This window comes from Haliotis rubra, unplaced genomic scaffold (genome assembly GCF_003918875.1).
Source record: "Haliotis rubra isolate DU_JTF1 unplaced genomic scaffold, ASM391887v1 Scf106, whole genome shotgun sequence".
NCBI classification, from domain to species: domain Eukaryota; kingdom Metazoa; phylum Mollusca; class Gastropoda; order Lepetellida; family Haliotidae; genus Haliotis; species Haliotis rubra.
In genome coordinates this window covers 2,107,134-2,126,742 of record NW_025764959.1, presented here as the reverse complement: position 1 = coordinate 2,126,742, position 19,609 = coordinate 2,107,134, and the positions used below count along the sequence as shown (strand labels likewise).

The window sequence follows — 19,609 nt, the reverse complement described above, 5'->3', positions numbered from 1 at the left end:
CTGGTCAAGCTGAGATGAATAATATGGATTGCCTAGGTCACCTGTTTCTCCAGATCTGGACCTAGACAGAAGTGGTTCGCCCACAAGTCTGTCCAGTTCTGAGCTGTAGTAGGGATTGCCCTCACCACCAGTGCTGTGTGCAAGCTTGGTAGCTGACATGGATTCTGTGACAACTGTCTGTCCAAACTTTGCTGTACAATATGGATTGCCTTTGTCTCTAGTATATTTGCAGCTTTCATCAGGGGTTCTACGCTGGACTGCTCTAACTGAGTCTTGTAATATGGATTGCCCTTGTTCCCAGTACCTTGAATGTCTACACTTGTCATCAGAGATTCAATCCCTGATTTCTCTAGCTCAGCCTCATGGTATGGATTGCCTTTATCACCTTGACCTTGAACATTTGAACTGGACATCAAAGGCTCCACACTGGACAAATCAAGCCCGTATTTATAATATGGATTGCCCTTTTCACCAGTACCATGTATAATTGTAGCTTCCACTTTCTCAGAGTCATCAAGATGCTGTCTGTAATATAGTGTTCCTTTGTCGCCGGTTCCTTGAACAGTCACAGAAGACATATGTTCCTCAACCTCCGATGTATCCAGAGCTTCCTTATAGTAAGGATTTCCCATGTCCCCTGTTGACAGACCATACCTACTGGACTGTAAGGGCTCTACGCTAAGCAACTCAAGCTCAGCTTTGTAATAAGGATTGCCACTATCACCAGAAACCTGCTTGGTTGAGCTTGTCATCAGAGTTTCAACTAAACAGACCAGAGGGAATCATTGCAGTACATTACCATATCAGCCCACATGTACATATTAACCCTCAATAACAATCATTAAAGGTCTTACCATTACTCTTTCTTTCTTTCAGGTATTGGGAAATGGTTACTGAACACAACACTTTCATTGTAAAAGAAGCTTAAGGAGAGGCCGGTGATGACAAAATGTTATGATTGAGTCATTTTGGCATTATGACCACAAAGTCATATTATCACTGGTCAACTTACTGGTGAACAAAACTACAACAAATTGGCATCTCAAAAACTTATATTAACTGTTTTGAAACTGTACCCTGACTTAAGTGAATGAATGAACTTGCCATGAGAATGACAGTGTTCATGAAGGCCTTTCCAAGGCATCACTATTGCTGTAACCCCTCATGACCTTGACATATGTCAGTAAATAAATGATAGAAGAGAGTACCGAGCAATTTATCACAGGGAATCCATTGTTAACAAAAGGTGAAACAACAACAAATTCAATCAAAGTTAAAATTCTGGAAATCAGATTAAGCTGCCTCATACAAGAGGTCTGTGTTTTTACCTACTCCAAAAGTAAATGTCACAAACTCACCCTCAATGTGCTTGGCTGACACATCCCCTTCAGTAGCTGCAGAGGCACCTTTTTCACCACCAGCTTTTCCATCATCAAACTCTTTCTTAAACTGGTCAGCTATCTCCTTGTTCTTAAACTTGATAGCCAGTTGTTCCACCTTGCCCTCTTCCTCAGAGAAGTCCTTGGCATACCAAACCCATGACTTTCCATCACCTGAGCCCATTGGCTTGAGTTCCAGTTCAGGGGTAATCACATGATTGCAGCACACTTTGAAGATTTGTTCTCGCCTCATCAGAAGTCGGTAGCGGTGGGAAGTTTTGTGTTCCAGAATCTTCATAGTGCCAAGACCTCTCTCCTTCCACTCACCCTCACTGAACCTGAACAGGTAAAAGAAACAACAAGTGTATGATAGCTTCATAATATGCCATACAAACATTTATTTATGAAATACCTTGACCCCCTAGCATAAGACAAAGTCATAAATGATATATCCCCTATCTCTGAGAAAAAAAATCTTGAAATGTGTCATTATTTATATATTTATTATAAGACACTTTTATAGCTTAAATGTCCACACAACTCATACATGCTCAAGACGCTGTTTTATCCCCCTCGATCATTGGATGTCAATCTCAACGGCACATCATATTATCAATCTCAACTCCCTGGGGAGCGTACAACTCTTTCAGCCAATAGGAGCACCAAGTTATTGCGTCTTTCCCATCCTTACAAGGTGGAATTGGGGGTACATCAAAACCAGCTCTTGAGCCATGGTCTATTTAAGTAAGATTTGTCTCCGTGTGTCCAACAATTCTGAGGAGCAGGATACAACACAGTAAGCAGAAGATGACTATGTCATTGTTATACACTGAAGATTTGTTGCTTGTTTAATGCATACTCAGCCATATTCCAGTCTGAACATGACTATGAAGTGACCATTGTTGTACACAACAATCGACACCATCATTTACCATGACAAACTATCACATAAGATTGATCACAAGATCCATTAAGTCGCTTAAGAACCTAACCTACTCAGGAATCCACAAAAGAGCTACACACCTGAAGAGTTTTGCCCTCTGTTCAAACCGGGTAACTTCCTCCTCTTCCCCAGTCTTCACATCCACTTTTTCAGGTAAAGACACAATAGGTTCAAAATAGATGTGGGAGTCCTCTCCTTCCTTATTGACATAGTAGTCCCCCTCTGGAGACTTGGGTGATGTCACAGTGGCCTTGGATTGAGGAGTCTTTGATGGGGTAAGGCTGGAGGTGAACTGAAATGGGGAGCCGATTTCTTTCTTTTCTTGGTTCTTGACTGGAGTTGAGACCTTTCCAAGATTTAACTGGAAGCCTCCATCCTTCTTGGCAGAATCAGCTGCAGAAGCAGTAAACCCAGCAAAAGGCTTGGGCTGATTTGCTGCAACAGTTCCACTTTCAACTGGACTTTCCTTCAGTTTGACTGTTGGTGATGCTTTTGACTTGTCTTCCGGAGTCTTTATCACTGGGGTAGCACTGAATGTGAAGCCACCAAAAGATGGCTTTGGTGTTTCTCCAGACTGGACAGTCTTCTCCTCTCCTTGTTTGGCAGACAGGGCTGCAAGGGCAGCTGATGCAGGCATTCCTGTCTCAGCCTGGCCAAACACTGCAGGTGAAGATCCAGTAGGGGTCTGTGTCGTAGTAGGTTTAAAGGCCTGAGACCCTGATGTGGTGAATGGTGATGGAGTTGCCACAGCTGGTTTTGGAGGTGAAGCTTCAGACTTCTTGCCAGCTTCCTGGATTTTCTGAAGAACTGACTTCAATTTCTGAGCTAGTTCAGCATTATCAAAGTTCAGGTTAACAGTCTCCTCTCCCTTCCCATCAAGCTGGGGTCTCTTCCATGTGACTAGCTGTGGGGTGAAGGACGCCACCAGCTTCAGTGTATTAATATCATGGTTGAGAATAATCTGGTTTGTTGATAGAGTCTCCATCCTCACCCGACCACCCTTCTCGGCACCGAAGAAAAACACTTTGACATTTCCTTCCTGCTTGGCACCAATCTTCGATGTGTAGGTTGCTTTTCCTTGGAAAATGCAAACAACTTCAGCAGTGGACGCACTGGGGGAAATGGTTGATGTCACAGGATTCTGAGCCTGCGCTTGTGGTATCTGACTAAAAGGTTGAGGTGGAGTAGGGACTGCCTGAGAACTAGTCCCCTTGGTAAGAGGTGCTGAAGCAGTCTTAACACCAGCCCCGAAGTTTCCTGATGTGAAGATTGGCTTCTGAGCCATCTGTGATGCAAGGGTTGTAGCAGGCTGAGGCTGAGGTTGAGGTTGAGGGTGATGCTGAGGTGGAGGCTGGGGCTGTGGTGCCGCTGGCTGGCCCAGATACTGAGGAATAGCTTGAGCAGCAGGACTTGGTACTCCTGACTGAATCTGTGCAGGTATTCCTCCTATGTTGTGAGGAGAATCCTTGCCCAGGATGGCAGCATATAAAGTGTCTGGTGTCTGGTTCATTGCAGATGCTGTAGTAAGGCCATGGGGTGAGGAGAAGTATCCTGGACCTGGCATTGATGTAGCTATGTTAGATTGACCATACTGTATCGACTGTCCCCTCAGAGATGAGGCAAAGAAGTCACTTTGAGGCATGGGAGGTCTGTTCTGGGGTGCATTGGTTACTGTGGAACTTCCCTCAATGCCCGCCCTGTTTCCATACGGCCATTCAAGATGTGAGTCTGGCACATAGTACTGCCCATGAGGGTGGGCTAAACTTTCCTCAAAGAATTCTCCATCGATGAAGTAAGGATTTTCATCATCATCATCCCCTTCAACAACATTGGACTCATCCTTGCCTATGAAGCCAGTGTGTCCCATGAGATTGGTCCTACTGCGTGAACGAGGGGATGGAGGTCTATAGCCAGGTAAGCCTGCTGGACTAGGCATCTGGTATCCAAACTGAGGTGGACCCATTCCTTGATGAGGGGGGTATGGAGGATGGTAGGGTGAGGCCATGTGAGGTCCTGGGGTAGACTGGCTGGAGTAGTTGTACTTCTGGCTCAAGTTAAGTTGGGACTGAAAACAGGAAATTGTTTTCTGTTATAAAATCATGTTGGTAACGAGGTTGATACACAAGTATTATGAGAAGTATTTCAGTCTATTGTGTTCTTATGCCAAACCCAGCAGTATTCCTGCTATATGACAGATACTCTCAAATAAATGTTTCGGGATCAGACAAACAGTGATCAATATTGTAAGCAATACTGTCAGGAAACAACAACAGTTATCAACTAAGTCATCTAATCTGACCACCCAATCCACTTGGCTGGCTCGTTCAAGTAGCATTGGTTGCAGGGGATCTATTCTAACCAAATATCCCCCACTGTAAAAACATTTGATAAAAAAATATCCATAGAGTTAAGAGAGAAACTGACATAGTGTTAGCCTGTCTCAGCAAGGTAAACCAACAGTTGAGATCCTGAGTGAGTGAGTGAGTGAGTTTAGATTTTAGCAATATTCCAGCAAGATCATGGCAGGGGGACACCGGAAATGGGGTTCACACATTGTACCCATGTGGGCTTGAGATCATGAACATTCTGAAGTAGCCTTCTTTAGTAGGTAGGTAATATAACACTGAGCAAGAGACTTGATAAATCCTTTGGCAATAAGACGAAAATGGACATACAACTGTTCTAACATGTGATGTGATGTAACAATTACAATCAATGTGACACATCCAAATTACAGGAATTATCACTACACAACTACAAACTGGACCTTAAGCTCCCTGTTCTCCCTCAGGGCCTCCACAAGCTGGCTGTTGATCTTGACCAGCTCCTCATTGCGCGGGCAAGCACCATCTTAACCAAGGACTCTTGGGAGTAGGCCAAGGAACGGATCTTGGCATCCATGTGCTCTGGACTTGGTCGGATGTGTCGGCTAGCCTATGGAAGAATAGGAAATGTTGTCGGTTGTCAACTCACCAACGGAGTTACCAGGTGAAACAACCCACACATACAAACCAGCTAAAGTTAAGCTGAGCCCTAATGCTTAATGGTAAAAATAGAAATGCCTCAATTCAAATTAGTATATGGACAAGCTTGTAGGGCCATTTCATTGGTAAGATAAATTTATGTTCCTTTGATGTGAGGTATCATGTATTGTTAGATGATTATCACTTGTTATTTTTCGCTACTTACATCAGATGTGTTGAAGCTGACTTGAGCTGCTGGAGACTTGGTCCTGGATTTCTCCCTGGGCGTGCTGTGGTCAGGGGATGACACGTCTCCATCCAGCTGGATGGCTGTAGGAGTGTGATACTGACTTGGCTCCTCATCCTCATCCCACTCTGTCAAACATGGCAGGGTTTTCAATTTTCTCTAAACTGTTACATCTCCAGGGATAATATCAAATATGTAATTTTCTGAATAAAATTGATATTTTATACTTATCCTGACTCATGCTCTTTTGCTTGTCTTATTTTCTTGCGAACATAGTGGAACACTTGTATCTCCTATTTAAGCTCCCTTCAATAAAGAATAGACGTAAAATCACTCCTACCAAGAGTTATCTCTCCAGCCGTTTAGGCGGGAAACTGTGGCGCCACCGTGCCCTCATGCCTCACTCTCTCCTGATTATGAGCCCGACACTTGAATTTGCAGGGAAATCCAAAGTGTCTAGAGGGGAAGATGGGTGGGCTTACCTCATGAGTCAGGATAAGTATAAAATATCAATTTTATTAAGAAAATTACATATTTTTCCTTATCCTGACTCATGCTCTTTTGCTTGTAGAATCCTACGGAAAAGCCGGTGGGAAAAGCACTTTAGGATTTCTTTAGTGAATTTAGGTCATTATATACCCCCCTATGGGAACTTCGTAATGGCACTGTATTTGCTAGTAAACTCTGCTGCTGTTGCGACCCTAACCTTCCAGCAGCCTTAAAATGGGGGGACCACAAAAGTTAACTTTTGGTCTTTTCATGTGTTAACATTGTATGTGGATTTTGCGACTCTAACTTTTGATGCAAGCACCAAGTGGAGAAGCGACCCATTCCTGTACCAGTATCCTTACAAGTACTGGGTCATATTACTTATGCTAGTTGTTAGACGTGCATATGACTTAAGCAGAACTCCGCTGAGTGAAAACTTAGTAAGTTATGCAACAAAAGGGCGAGACTCCGTCTCAGCGCCTTAGTGGGACTGTCAATTGTTGTGTTACAATAAGTGTGCCGAAATGGTGAATGTAAAAGCCGTCCTCAGTGGCGATGTTCTTCAAGTGATGGTTGGCAACCACCATGTCCCATTTCCAGAAGCAGCCCTCCATTATCGTCCTGATAGAGCGATTTCCAAGTATAGAGAGCGTTGCGCTAGAGCTCTCACTTAATGTGGGTCGGAGGCTCTTGGAGGATCCAGTCCTGCTGCTTTGTAGGCCCGTAGTATGACAGTTCTGATCCAGCTTGATATTGTAGTGCGGAAGACCTTCGTCTGTGCCGCTGTTGATATTGAGACAAAAGACACTTGAATTTCCGTCTCATGGACCTGGATCATTGTAGGTAGACTTTCCATGCTCTTACTGTGGACCCTGCGTATCCTGTGGTCCAAGGGCTGATGATAGTGTTGGGACGTGGAACTGTCTGTCTGGATGACCTGGCAGTTAATTCTTTGCTATGAAGTCCCATCTCAGTCCCATATGCACGATGTTTGAGTTGCATTAAATCGTGTTCTCTCAATCCAGAGCATGTATTTCTGACATCCTTGCTGCTGTTACTAAGGTTATCAGGAACAGCGCCTTCTGTGTCAAGAACTCTAATGATGTTCTCTGTAATGGTTCGCAGATGTCACTAGTGAGATGTCGTAGAACAACGCTGAGGTCTCATACCGGAGCTTTAAATCTCTGATGTTGGTCCTCCAATTAAAGGGCATAGTAAGGCCAGTAACTCTGATACTTTAGTTAGTTGCACTCGTCCTCATGACGATAACTGTTCTCAATGCCGCTAGGTATGTTGAGAGTGTTGACCCATTTTACCGCTTCCTTTGTCTACGTGACAAAGGTAGTCCGCCACTTGAGGATGTGTCACTTTCATGGCTGTGAAGCCGATCCTTGAAGCATATCTTTTGTTTCAAAGCGTCACTACTTGTCGTCAGACAAGTTGCGTGAAGACTTGCGTAAAGCTAGTGTGTGACCGTTTTCGCTGCTCTGGCGAAATATCTTCTCTTGTTCAAGCATGTCTGATGCAGTCCACACGTGTAGTCGGAACACCTCTGGGTTGCCCAGCGCCTGCATTGTGTGAGGATGTACTAGTAGATTCGTACACTCTGGTAGTTGCAGCAGTAGAAGCAGTCCTAGATCTTGTATGGGAATAGGAATTCATATTAATGCCTTCGCGCAGGCTCGGTGATGACATGTAGCGTTCTGCAGTGTTTCTGCGTTGTAGATTGTACAGTAGAGAGACTAAGTACTGCGATGTCTCTGCTTCGCTGGAGATCTGTATGGGGATCTGCGTGGAAGTCGGCGAGGAGATCGATGTGGTAAATAGCCCGACGAACTGTGCCTGTAGGGTGACCTGTAGGTACGCGAAGGTCCTGGTGAATCCCTCGACGATCTTTGGGACGAAGATGCTTGTATACTGTAGCTGACGTCCTTCGTGAAGGCTCAACTGAATCCGTACTTGGGGAGTGGCGACTGGTGCTTTGCGAATGCCTACGCGAACGCTGTTCGTCCGATTCTGTATCCGGGAATGGAAGAATTTTCCTTCGCGAATGCCTTCGCGAACGCTGATTCCGCATGTGGAGGATGGCAACTGGTCCTTCGCGAACGTCTTCGCAACGCTGGTGGTCCGGTTCTGTAGCCAGGGATGGAAGAATTTTTCTGGGGGGATGGCGACTGTTCCTTCGCGAATACCTTCGTGAAGCTTCATCTGAGTCCGCATCTGGGGAATGACGTCTTGTCCTTCGCGAAGCTTCATCTGAGTCCGGGGATGGCGATTCCTCCTTCGCGAACGCCTTCGCGAATGCTGATCGTTCGTGTCCGCCGCAAGGGGATGGTTGAGTAGACCTTCGTGCAGGCTGGCCTGTAGTGTAGATCTGCTGCCAGATGTCACATTGATGGAGGGTCCCTCAGAGACGACGTCTGCGTTGGAACCTTCGCGAAGGCTCGGGACCTCGTTGTGGGCTGTGACTTCTACTCCAGGCCGTAATGTTGTTCATCTCCTGCATACGGTTCCCCCGGTTTGAAGGTCTGCGGTGGTAGTAGCGCTGCCCTTTCTGCGTTGATAGCGACGTGGCCCACAGGACGCTCATCTGTTGTCATCGTAGATACCTCTGGTACCGTGGAGATCTGCGCTGAAGTCACCGTAGCTGACTGGTCGTTACTTGTGATGAACCTCTGGGAAGATGATCGGTTGATCATTGGAGAGTCCCTGTACCCTCAACGGAACAATCTCGGCAGACAAAGTCCTTGTAGTCTGCGTAGACGTCCCCGTAGAGTTGTCGTCAGGTAAGGGGTGTGTAGCCTTCTCTGTGTAGAGGATGGCGTCTATACATCGTCTGCGATGATTGTAGAGCTGCCATCTCTGCGTTGATAGCGATATGGTCCGGAGATCGCTCATCTGTCACCCTCGGACTGTGCTGTATCTCTGGGAAGATCAGCAGTGGCTTAACATGAAGCCCTCTTGCTGGCATCAGGATGAGGCTTCATTCTGCGTAGAGGATGGCGTCTTCTACGTCTGTGTTGAGGGGTTGTCCGATGTAGAAGCCAACGTCTTCGAAGTAAGGCGGACAACATCCCACGCCCATCCTCCCGAGTACACCTCCGGCAGCTCACTTGATGGTAGTAAGTCGTCTAACCGCAGTAGACAGCTCATGAGGGACTCAGCCAGTTAACCAAAGACTTGGAAGTCACCTGGATAGATGATAGTACGACTAAGTACGGAGAAAAATTACATATTAATTTGAATTTCAATTAAAAGCTGATAAAGATTACAGCTATAGCTGGAAGTACATATAGTTGTGCAGCTAGGGCACAATCAACGTGGGTCTGCAGCAGCGAAATTAGTTTATCATGAAATGTAAACAACTGAACAAATACGGACAATACCGTGAATAAACAGTGCTAAATACGATTAAATATCCAACCATATTGTAGTAGGATACTAACTAAACCTCTATAAAAGTAGAATAGAGGAAAATAACTAATAAGTTAAAGGATATAGTGCCGTATAGGAGACACAGGCGCTCTCACAACCTGCCCACAGGGCGAAGAAGGAGAGAGTGAGGCATGAGGGCACGGTGGCGCCACAGTTTCCAGCCTAAACGGCTGGAGAGATAACTCTTGGTAGGAGTGATTTTACGTCTATTCTTTATTGAAGGGAGCTTAAATAGGAGATACAAGTGTTCCACTATGTTCGCAAGAAGAAGAAGACAAGCAAAAGAGCAGGATAAGGAAAAATTCTAATTCTCAGTGAGTGAGTGAGTGAGTGAGTGAGTGAATGAGTTTAGTTTTATGCCGCTTTTAGCAATATTCCAGCAATACATCGCGGACACCAGAAATGGGCTTCACACATTGTACCCATGCGATGTATCGAACCCGGGTCTTTGGCGAGACGAGCAAACACTTTAACCACTAGGCTACCCCACTGCCAAGTTCTAATTCTCAATTGATGTCAGTAGATAAGTGATATTATGACATGAGGGGGACATGTCTTGAGTACAATTCCCCATTACTATCTCCCACCTTGATATTGCTGAAATAGTGCTGTGAAAGCCACCTTGCCACTCTAATATTTCCATGGCAATACTTAAAAAAGTCTGATTGCTGTTTTATGATACTACCAGCAACAATCAAGCTATACTGTGTAGTGTTGAAAATCTCATCTTGACAAATCAGACCCGGGACTGACAACCTTGTTATGTCTCAGTGCAAGAGCTCTCAGTCACAATTTTGGGTTCCAAAGAAATCTACAGTTTGAATTATTTTAAATGATTCAAATAGCCAAGTACTTGCATCCCCCAAGACCTGTAATGAACAGTATTGACATCCGTGCACAATGTGTGTGCTCAAAGAATTTCATATTTAAGTGTCCAGTAAAACCATAAACAGTACAAGAACTAACTCAATACAAAACACCCGGTTCATCCATTACAGCTATATACCCAGTTAAGGCAAGCTCATGCCATATGCATGGGATACAATTCTGTTACAATACTTAATGTGACACTCAAGTAGGAATTAATAACACGTTCACCTACCTGACACACACTGCAACTGTGACTCAACATCATCCAGAAGCTGCTGCACTGACTTGTTCAGTTCCTGGAAAATAATCAACACCCTTAGCACAGTATAATCAAACAGAGCAAATCAGGCCTTACAAACCATATAATAATGATGTCCAATTTCTCATGCCAAGTTCAAGCTGTATACCTGGTAAGATCACTTAATACTCAAACTTTATTTACTTTTAACACATCTGACCATAAGAATATCTTGTATCAACAACAAACTATCGGCATGATAAGCACAATATGAAATACGCATTAAATAAATTACACACAACATATTTTCATTTAATATGCCTTTTTCAAAAATAATATCCTGTCTTAATTTTAAGATGATCTGCAAATGTTTTGTTTTGAAACTGAAACACTACTATAGAAATCCAAATGATCTAAAATGTGTAGCTTCATGTAAATGGCAATTTCATGATGCTTTCAACTGCTCTCTGCTTATTTTCAACTGTCACCTTTTAGTGATATATACAGTGGCATTGTGCTAGCATTCAAGGAGGTATTAGTTGTATCCAAGACATTTATGAAAATGAGATTCATGCCGTGCAGATATTTAAAAAAGACACATGTTCGGACAGGATATGGGAAATTAAAGTAGGCTGGTGTCATCAAGAAGTATAGGTTCAATGAGGACTGATCAGTATACACTCACGTGTTTCTTATCTCCTTGCAGAAGGTCAAAAGTACGGAAAATGGCATCCCGAGCTTTTGTTAAGAGAATCTGGTGGTGTTCCCGTCCTTCAGGAGCGTCCCGAGATCGCTCCTGCTCTGCTAGAACCTTGTATATCTACAACAGGAGAACACTGTCAAACAGTTTCGTTTTAAAGCAACCTCAACCACAAGTTTACTGCACGAAGCTTACTGCAGTTAAGTTTTGATGCATAATCCACAAAGCACATAATGAATCTATTCTGTGTTTGAAATTAAGCATGAGATTTGTAACGATACGATGAGTTGTAACAATACGATGAGGCAACATGACCAAGTGTATGACAATTGAAATGTAATTTTCTGAATAAAATTGATATTTTATACTTATCCTGACTCATGCTATTTGCTTGTCTTCTTCTTCTTGCGAACATAGTGGAACACTTGTATCTCCCAATTGAAGTTCCCTTCAATGTAAAATCACTAATTAGTACTCACCACGAGTTATCTGTCACCTCAAAAGCGCGGGAACGAGGGCGCCACCTCCTGCCATGTGCCTCACTCTCTCCTTATATAGTGAGCCCAACACTTGAATTTTCAGGGAAATCCAAAGTGTTACGTGGGGAGGACGGGAGGGCTTACCTCATGAGTCAGGATAAGTATAAAATATCAATTTTATTCAGAAAATTACATATTTTTCCTTATCCTGACTCATGCTATTTGCTTGTAGAATCCGACGGAAACGGAGGTGGGAATACAGAATACTTTGGATTTAGATAATTAGTGATTTTGTACTGTAATGACTGTAATAACCCTTATGGGAACTTCATAAAGGCACTGAATTGATGAATTCCTGCTGCTAACTTATCAGCTGCCATATATGGGTTATTACAATATAATTATTATGATAAAAGTATATACAACATGAATACTATGCTTAAGACTAAATAGACTTAAGCTTGACAATATGATAGCATAAACTTCATAGAGTTTGTTAGCAAACATACTTTTATGATATAACCATAGTACTGAGCTTAAGATATGATTAAACTTAAGCTAAAATATATATAATAGCAAAAACTCCATAGAGTTTGTTAGCTAATATACTGTTATGATATAACAACCATAGTACTGCGCTTAAGATAATAAATGAACTTAAGCAAAATATATATAGCATAAACTTCCTAGAGCTTTTAGCTATGTAGTACTGTTATGAGATAAGTAATAAAATCTGTAAGATTCACTTATCTTCTCCGAGGAACTGTCAACTGTTGAGCGAAGACCATGGGACCGAAATGGTGAATACCTGAGACGTCCTCGGTGGTGATATCTCTCAGATAATGGTTGGCAAACACCATATCGGATCTCCAAAAACAACCCTCCATTATAGTATTCAAAGAGCAGTTGCCGTGAAGAGCAAGTGTAGATGCTAGCGCTCTAATTTCATGAGGATTAGATGCTCTTGGAGGGTCGAGTCCTGCAGCCTTGTAGGCACGTAGTATGACAGTACTGATCCAAATGGAGATAGTAGTACGTGAGACTTCAGTCTGCGTAGCTGTCGATAGAGGAATAAATAATCTCTTGAATTTTAGTCTCCTCTGTTTGGATCGTTGGACATATATTTTCAGTGCTCTTACTGGGCAAAGTGATAGATCCATCGTATCATGAGGTCCAAGAATAGATGAGAGAGCTGGGACGTGAAATAACCTGTCTGGTTGGCCTGGTAATTGGTTCTTGGCGATAAAATCCCAACGTAGTCCCATATGCACGATGTTATGAATGTCATCAAAGCGTGTTCTCTCGTAATCTAATGCGTGAATCTCTGACATCCTGGCAGCTGTAACTAGAGATAACAGGAACAAAGTTTTCTGAGTAAAATTTCGAACGATGTAGATTCTAATGGTTCATATGCCTCACTTGTGAGGTGTTGGAGCACTACATTTAGGTCCCGAGCTTGAGCCTGAAATCTGCGTTTCTGATCCTCCAATCGGAATGCACGTAGTAAGGCCAGTAACTCTGGGTCTTGGTTAGCTTGACACCCGTTCTCATAGTTATGACAGAGCTTATTGCTGCAAGATATGAGGATAAGGTGAAGCCTTTTAGATTTTTAGTCTGACGTAGATAACATAAGTAGTCAGCTACTTGTGGATGAGTAGCATATCTAGCTGTAAATCCTTTCTTTGCAGCATAATTTACAAAACTGTGCCACTTGTCATCATACAAGTTGCGAGTGGAGTTACACAAGGCAAGCGTGACTGCTTTCGCCGCTCTTGCTGAATAACCTCTTTTATTTAGACACGACCTAATACAGTCCATACGTGAAGTTGGAATGCTTCTGGCTTTCCGTGTGCTTGTTTGGTGTGCGGATGTATTAACAGATTCGGGCACTTTGGAAGTTGTAGTATTGGTTGTCCGATTTCTTGAATAAGAGTTGGAAACCACGTTTTCGCTGGCCAGTAGGGCGCGACCAAAATCAGTTGGAGGCTCTGAGTTTGCTTGATTTTGAGTAACACTTGTGGGATTAACGCTGGTGGAGGGAACGCGTACGCGTTGAGTCCTTCCTTGTAGTAACGCGTCTACGTAGAGATGTGTTTTCAATTCCGGCTCTATTAAAGAGACGCCTTCGCAAACATTCGATCTCTTGGTCCACCATAGTAGGTGAAGTTTGACGTGATCCGGTAGACTGAACGGTAGATGGTCGTCGAGATGTGAATTGATGAGGACTTGCAACGGACTTAGCTGTAGTCTGCCTCTGACTGTCATGTCTTGAGCTGACGTGAGTAACCCCAACAGGCTCTGCCACTGTCGTAGTGGTGATGGAGAGAGTAAGGCTTGTGGGATTGACTGTTGGATCTTGATCCATCGGTCCTCCGGTACAACTATACGATTCTGCGCCATTACAGATCGAATACCTAGAAATTGCAGATCTTGCGTTGGTTCTAGGTCCGACTTAAGTAGATTTACTAACCATCCTAGTTGTGTTAGTAGCTTGATGATGAAGTTCAACTGTAGTCTGAGACGCTGTGGATCTGGATCCACTTGTATCCCGTCATCGAGGTAAAACGCGCTGCGAAGTCCTTGACGATTTAGGTATGAGATGATAGGTTTCGTCACTCTTGTGAACAACCAGGGGTGACTGCCATCGTTGAACTTTATGTAAAAATCGCCTGACTGCCGTGCCCTCGTCCTTGACAGGGGAGGTCTCTAACCTCATGAAGGCAGCCCAATCATGAAGGTTCAGTTTAACTGGACTGTAATGGAGGCTTTGCTCGTTCACTGATATGTTGTTGTCACTTGCAACCTATGTCTTGAACTGTGAACTATGATCGACCTCTGCGTAGGGCGTTGTCCCTCGCGGTCCAATCAGAACAAGGCATTTTGATTCTGTAGTGTACCCACGCTGTGATGTCACCGGTGTAGCAGGAAAAGGAACCTCGTATAATCTAGTGCCGTCATTGATATTTGATCAATCATCGGTCTAGTCCGTAACTTCCCGAAGTTACACGAGTGACCACGTGTTTCGAGGGTTAATGGTAAACACGCGAATCTTTCGCCGCGAATTACCTCGCCCTGTAATATTAATGCTGGGTAGGTTGTTTTCCTGGCTGCTGTGAATGAAACTTCAGTCTTGAAGATAATGCCGTCGTCCTTATATATAGGCTCAATAAAACTTGCAAGTTGTCAGCTTGTAGACTGCATACATCAATGCAGCGTCATAATTGGAGAATTAATGCTGAACTTGTTGTACATATTTCTTCTCAGGAAATCGTTGACGATTATGTGTTTTACTCGCTGTAACAAGGCTGCTGCTCAATTTCGTTATTGAATTGTCTGCAGATCTGTCCGAAGGTGAAGATCTCTATGATGTCATAAATCTACTAATGTAGATATATCAATCTAGGTGAATCCCATCCTGGATTCCGACTGATGGTCCATGCTAGTGATGAATTATGATACCAAGTATCTTTCTTGTAGTGTATTATCTATCTTCCGTCTGTGTACCGAAGAAGATATTTCCATTCCCAAGATGATGCTATTTCGTGTCCTAGTTGTATGATCTTGACGATCTGCGTAGTGATCTGCATAGTGGTCAACTTGGTGTGACTGTATGGCGTCTTGCATGTAGATAATCGTATCGTAATCTGGGATTGCATACCTAGCAATATATACAGAAATGGTGATTCCTGTGATGATCTGCGAAACATCGTTGATGCCCTTGATGTAGGTAGTCGGCCTGAAGATCCTTAATTAGGCTCTTCATCTGTAAATAGTACTTCGCGTAACTATATAACGTTCAAGTTAAAAAGTTAAGTACTGCGACATCTCTGTCTTGTGGATGTCTGTGCGAATACCTTCTCGCAGGCTCGGTAATGACATATAGCGTTCTGTTGATAATATAAATACAGCGACCTTCTGTGTAAATAGCCTGTGCGAATGCCTTCACGTAGGCTTGTAGACGGCATGTGGCATACAGTTGATAGAAAAGTACTGCAATGTCTCTGCTTTGCTGGATACTTGTGTGTAAATCGGCGAGGGGGATCGACGTGGTGAATAGCCTAACGAACTGTGCTTGTAGGGTGACCTGTAGCTTCGCTAAGGTCCTAATGAATCCCTCGACGAACTATAGGACGAAGATGTCTTGAACGGACTGACGAGTGGCTTCTATAAGGAGACCTTCGTGGAGACTTCCTTGGCGAACGATGGTGGCTACGTGAAGCTCTCGGTGAATCCCTTATAGATCTTCGGGATGAAGATGACTTGGAGCCACTTAACCTTCGTGAAGGTTGTGAGTCTGAGTCCGAATCATTAGATAGGATCTGCTTCGCGAACGACCTCTGTGTTCCTCAAGGTCTGAGCTCGGTGAAGCACTCCTCCTCCATGAAGCCTTTCGCGAATGGTGAGGATCAAGGTCCTTCGTGGAGGCGGGCTGGGACATCCTTCGCGAAGGCTTCCATACGACTGGGTTGCCCTTCGTGGAGGTGCGTCTGTGGGCTCAGAGGCCGTACGCGAAGTCATGCCAGCGGGTTCAAAGGCCCTACACGACTGTAAGTGGGGTGGGCTCAAAGGCCCGTGGCTCAAAGGCCTCTGTAGACCATATCGATCTTCCATCAGCTTCATGATGTGGTTGACCAGGTCGTCTGGGACAGTCTGCGCTGATGTAGACGCTGCCTTCTCTATGGTAGCGACGGGACCCTCAGGTAGATTCTCTGCCGTCAGTGTAGGCAACCCCGACTGAGTGCTGATCTGCGTTGAGGTGACGGTAGCCGATACTGGTCGCTTCTTTCGCCGCACATCTGGAATGATGATCGGTTGGTCGTCATCATATAGGCCCAACTCTGATACAGGAAGTATGTCAGTTGAAAAAAATACTGCTAGTCTTCGTAGGTTTTCCTTTCGACGAAGATGTAGCCTTGGGGGTGCGGAGTGTACGTTGTGATGACGTGGAAGCCCTCCTGGTCTTAGGCTGGGACGACAGGATGTCCGGGATGCAGGTCGCTTCTTGGAGATAGCGGACTGCATCCCACGCCTCTCCCCCGAGGGTAACTCAAGCGGAACACCAGACGGCAGGGGGTCGTCCGCCAACAGTTGACAGGGTATATCAGACTCTGGTGTATTAGCCATGACTGAGGTCTGTTTCCGTGATCTATCTGCTGCGCGTCTCAAGACGCAAAATATTTATCAAAGGCAGAATTAGATAATTTAATACAATAATTGCAACGTGAAACTGTAGAGCATGGCGTAGTACAACTAGGGCATATTAAATGCGGATCAGCAGCAGAGAAACGTAATTTACAAACAGTGCAGATTTTCATCAACGCAATCTACTGAGCAAACACGGCGAACCGTGAATAAAACAGTAGAAACACGAATAAATATCAATGCATTATGTTGAAGGATACTAGCTACACCTCTATAGAAGCCTATAAGAGGTGAATAACTAATAATAAACAAAGGATATAATGTGTAGGGAGACACAGGCGCTCTCACATCCTGCTCACTGGGCGAAGAAGGAGAGAGTGAGGCACATGGCAGGAGGTGGCGTCCTCGTTCCCGCGCTTTTGAGGGGACAGATAACTCGTGGTGAGTACTAATTAGTGATTTTACATTGAAGGGAAATTCAATTGGGAGATACAAGTGTTCCACTGTGTTCGCAAGAAGAAGAAGACAAGCAAATAGCATGAGTCAGGATAAGGAAAATTTTTGTCTGTGTTATCAAAATAAATCTATAAATCTGTCCATACACGTTACAAGCAACAAATACATTTCACACATCAATAATCATGTTTGTTAATCCATCATAACATCACTTACCTTTGCTGAGTTGAGTGAAGCATATGGTGTGTGTAGTTTGTCAAATATGTTGATAGCTTCCTCATGCTTGTGCTTCTTCATGGCTGAACAACCAACGGCATACTGGACCTCAGACATCAACACTTTGGTGATGGCTTCATCCAGGTCCTGGTCTGTGTCATCCTTGAACAGTCGGTGCTTTGGCACTGGGGGGGTTCCGGTTCCTGGCAACAAACAGCACACTAACACTCCATGTTCTGTCAGACATAAAATACTAAGTAGGGTCTTAGACTAGATTTACTTGTCACCCAATAAATCCTGAAGAATTGCTTTCAAAGTTGTTAAGATAAACAGTCATCAAATTCCATGCCAGGTTGCCAAAAGGCTTCTAAATTATGCTGAGAAACAGTACATATTCAAAGATGGTAGCCTCACTGAGTAGCACCATTTGAGGGATATAACTTTTGGCCTGCTCTCAATGCTTTGCTTCACTTTTGCTATCAGTTGGAACGAACAAAACTTACCAAAAATGAAACATGGTACACATTTTCATCTAGTACAAGTAGATGAAGCAAAATCATTGCTTTGTGTGTTGATATTGCATATGAATGCATCCACAAAAAATGTTTATGAGGGCTATTATTGATTTTGGTGTGCCTGAATCTCAAAACGTGCAGAACATTATTAAGACAGTACTTCAATAATGTCTACACAATCAATGGATGACAGTCCAATTTGGGAAGAAAGCAAAATCTGATGCACGTCAAAGATGATTACTATTTCTGTAAACGAAGACTCATTATCAGGGTGAATTCTAAACTTTGGAGGATAAGAAATTGTTATTAACAAACCCCATGGCTTGAAGTGAAATACATTGGAGAAATGTTATTTTCTGAATAAAATTGATATTTTATACTTATCCTGACTCATGCTATTTGCTTGTCTTCTTCTTCTTGCGAACATAGTGGAACACTTGTATCTCCCAATTGAAGTTCCCTTCAATGTAAAATAACTAATTAGTACTCACCACGAGTTATCTGTCCCCTCAAAAGTGCGGGAACGAGGACGGGAGGGCTTACCTCATGAGTCAGGATAAGTATAAAATATCAATTTTATTCAGAAAATTACATATTTTTCCTTATCCTGACTCATGCTATTTGCTTGTAGAATCCGACGGAAATGGAGGTGGGAATACAGAATACTTTAGATTTAGATAATTAGTGATTTTGTACTGTAATGACTGTAATAACCCTTATGGGAACTTCATAAAGGCACTGAATTGATGAATTCCGTCTGCTAACTTATCAGCTGCCATATATGGGTTATTACAATATAATTATTATGAATTACAACATGAATACTATGCTTAAGACTAAATAGACTTAAGCTTGACAATATGATAGCATAAACTTCATAGAGTTTGTTAGCTAATATACTTTTATGATATAACCATAGTACTGAGCTTAAGATATGATTAAACTTAAGCTAAATATATATAATAGCAAAAACTCCATAGAGTTTGTTAGCTAATATACTGTTATGATATAACAACCATAGTACTGCGCTTAAGATAATAAATGAACTTAAGCAAAATATATATAGCATAAACTTCCTAGAGTTTTTAGCTATGTAGTACTGTTATGAGATAAGTAGTAAAATCTATAAGATTGACTTATCTTTTCCGAGGAACTGTCAACTGTTGTGCGAGGACCATGGGACCGAAATGGTGAATACCTGAGACGTCCTCGGTGGTGATATCTCTCAGATAACGGTTGGCAAACACCATATCGGATCTCCAAACACAACCCTTCATTATGGTATTCAAAGAGCAGTTGCCGTGAAGAGCAAGTGTAGATGCTAGCGCTCTAATTTCATGAGGATTAGATGCTCTTGGAGGGTCGAGTCCTGCAGCTCTGTAGGCACGTAGTATGACAGTTCTGATCCAAATGGAGATAGAGACTTCAGTCTGCGTAGCTGTCGATAGAGGAATAAATAATCTCTTGAATTTATGTCTCCTCTGTTTGGATCGGTGTAGATATATTTTCAGTGCTCTCACTGGGCATAGTGATAGAT

General features: G+C 43.3%; 2 protein-coding genes across 4 annotated transcripts in view; both read right to left on the bottom strand.

The window, feature by feature from the left end:
* Positions 1–32: 32 nt before the first annotated feature.
* LOC124277950 (E3 SUMO-protein ligase RanBP2-like) lies at positions 33–4,387 on the bottom strand. The gene is made up of 3 exons (XM_046713672.1): positions 2,403–4,387; positions 1,359–1,717; positions 33–556 (listed from the first exon to the last, which is right to left on the bottom strand). The coding sequence occupies exons 1-3, from the start codon at positions 4,325–4,327 to the stop codon at positions 33–35; spliced, it is 2,808 nt and encodes a 935-aa protein (XP_046569628.1). The 5' UTR covers positions 4,328–4,387.
* Positions 4,388–5,094: 707 nt separating this feature from the next.
* Positions 5,095–19,609, bottom strand: part of LOC124277663 (RANBP2-like and GRIP domain-containing protein 8) — a 79,911-nt gene continuing 65,396 nt past the window's right edge. Inside the window, exons 12-16 of one of the 3 annotated variants that reach the window (XM_046713410.1) lie at positions 17,558–17,760; positions 11,250–11,384; positions 10,559–10,622; positions 5,512–5,660; positions 5,095–5,211 (exon numbers count right to left, since the gene is read on the bottom strand). In XM_046713410.1, coding sequence (XP_046569366.1) covers positions 5,110–5,211; positions 5,512–5,660; positions 10,559–10,622; positions 11,250–11,384; positions 17,558–17,760 — 653 coding nt within the window. In that variant the 3' untranslated portion in view covers positions 5,095–5,109. Of the gene's footprint in view, positions 5,257–5,511; positions 5,661–10,558; positions 10,623–11,249; positions 11,385–17,557; positions 17,761–19,609 lie in introns of those variants that run through there. The other 2 variants (XM_046713406.1, XM_046713398.1) reach the window with 2 other exon arrangements.

Coding starts and splice junctions, on each gene's coding strand:
- LOC124277950 (XM_046713672.1), bottom strand. CDS start 4,327: ATGGCCTCACCCTACCATCCTCCATACCCCCCTCATCAAGGAATGGGT. Junction 1,718..2,402: donor CAGAGGGCAAAACTCTTCAG/GTGTGTAGCTCT, acceptor TTACCTGTTCAG/GTTCAGTGAGGGTGAGTGGA. Junction 557..1,358: donor GTCAGCCAAGCACATTGAGG/GTGAGTTTGTGA, acceptor TGACTGTTCAAG/GAACCGGCGACAAAGGAACA.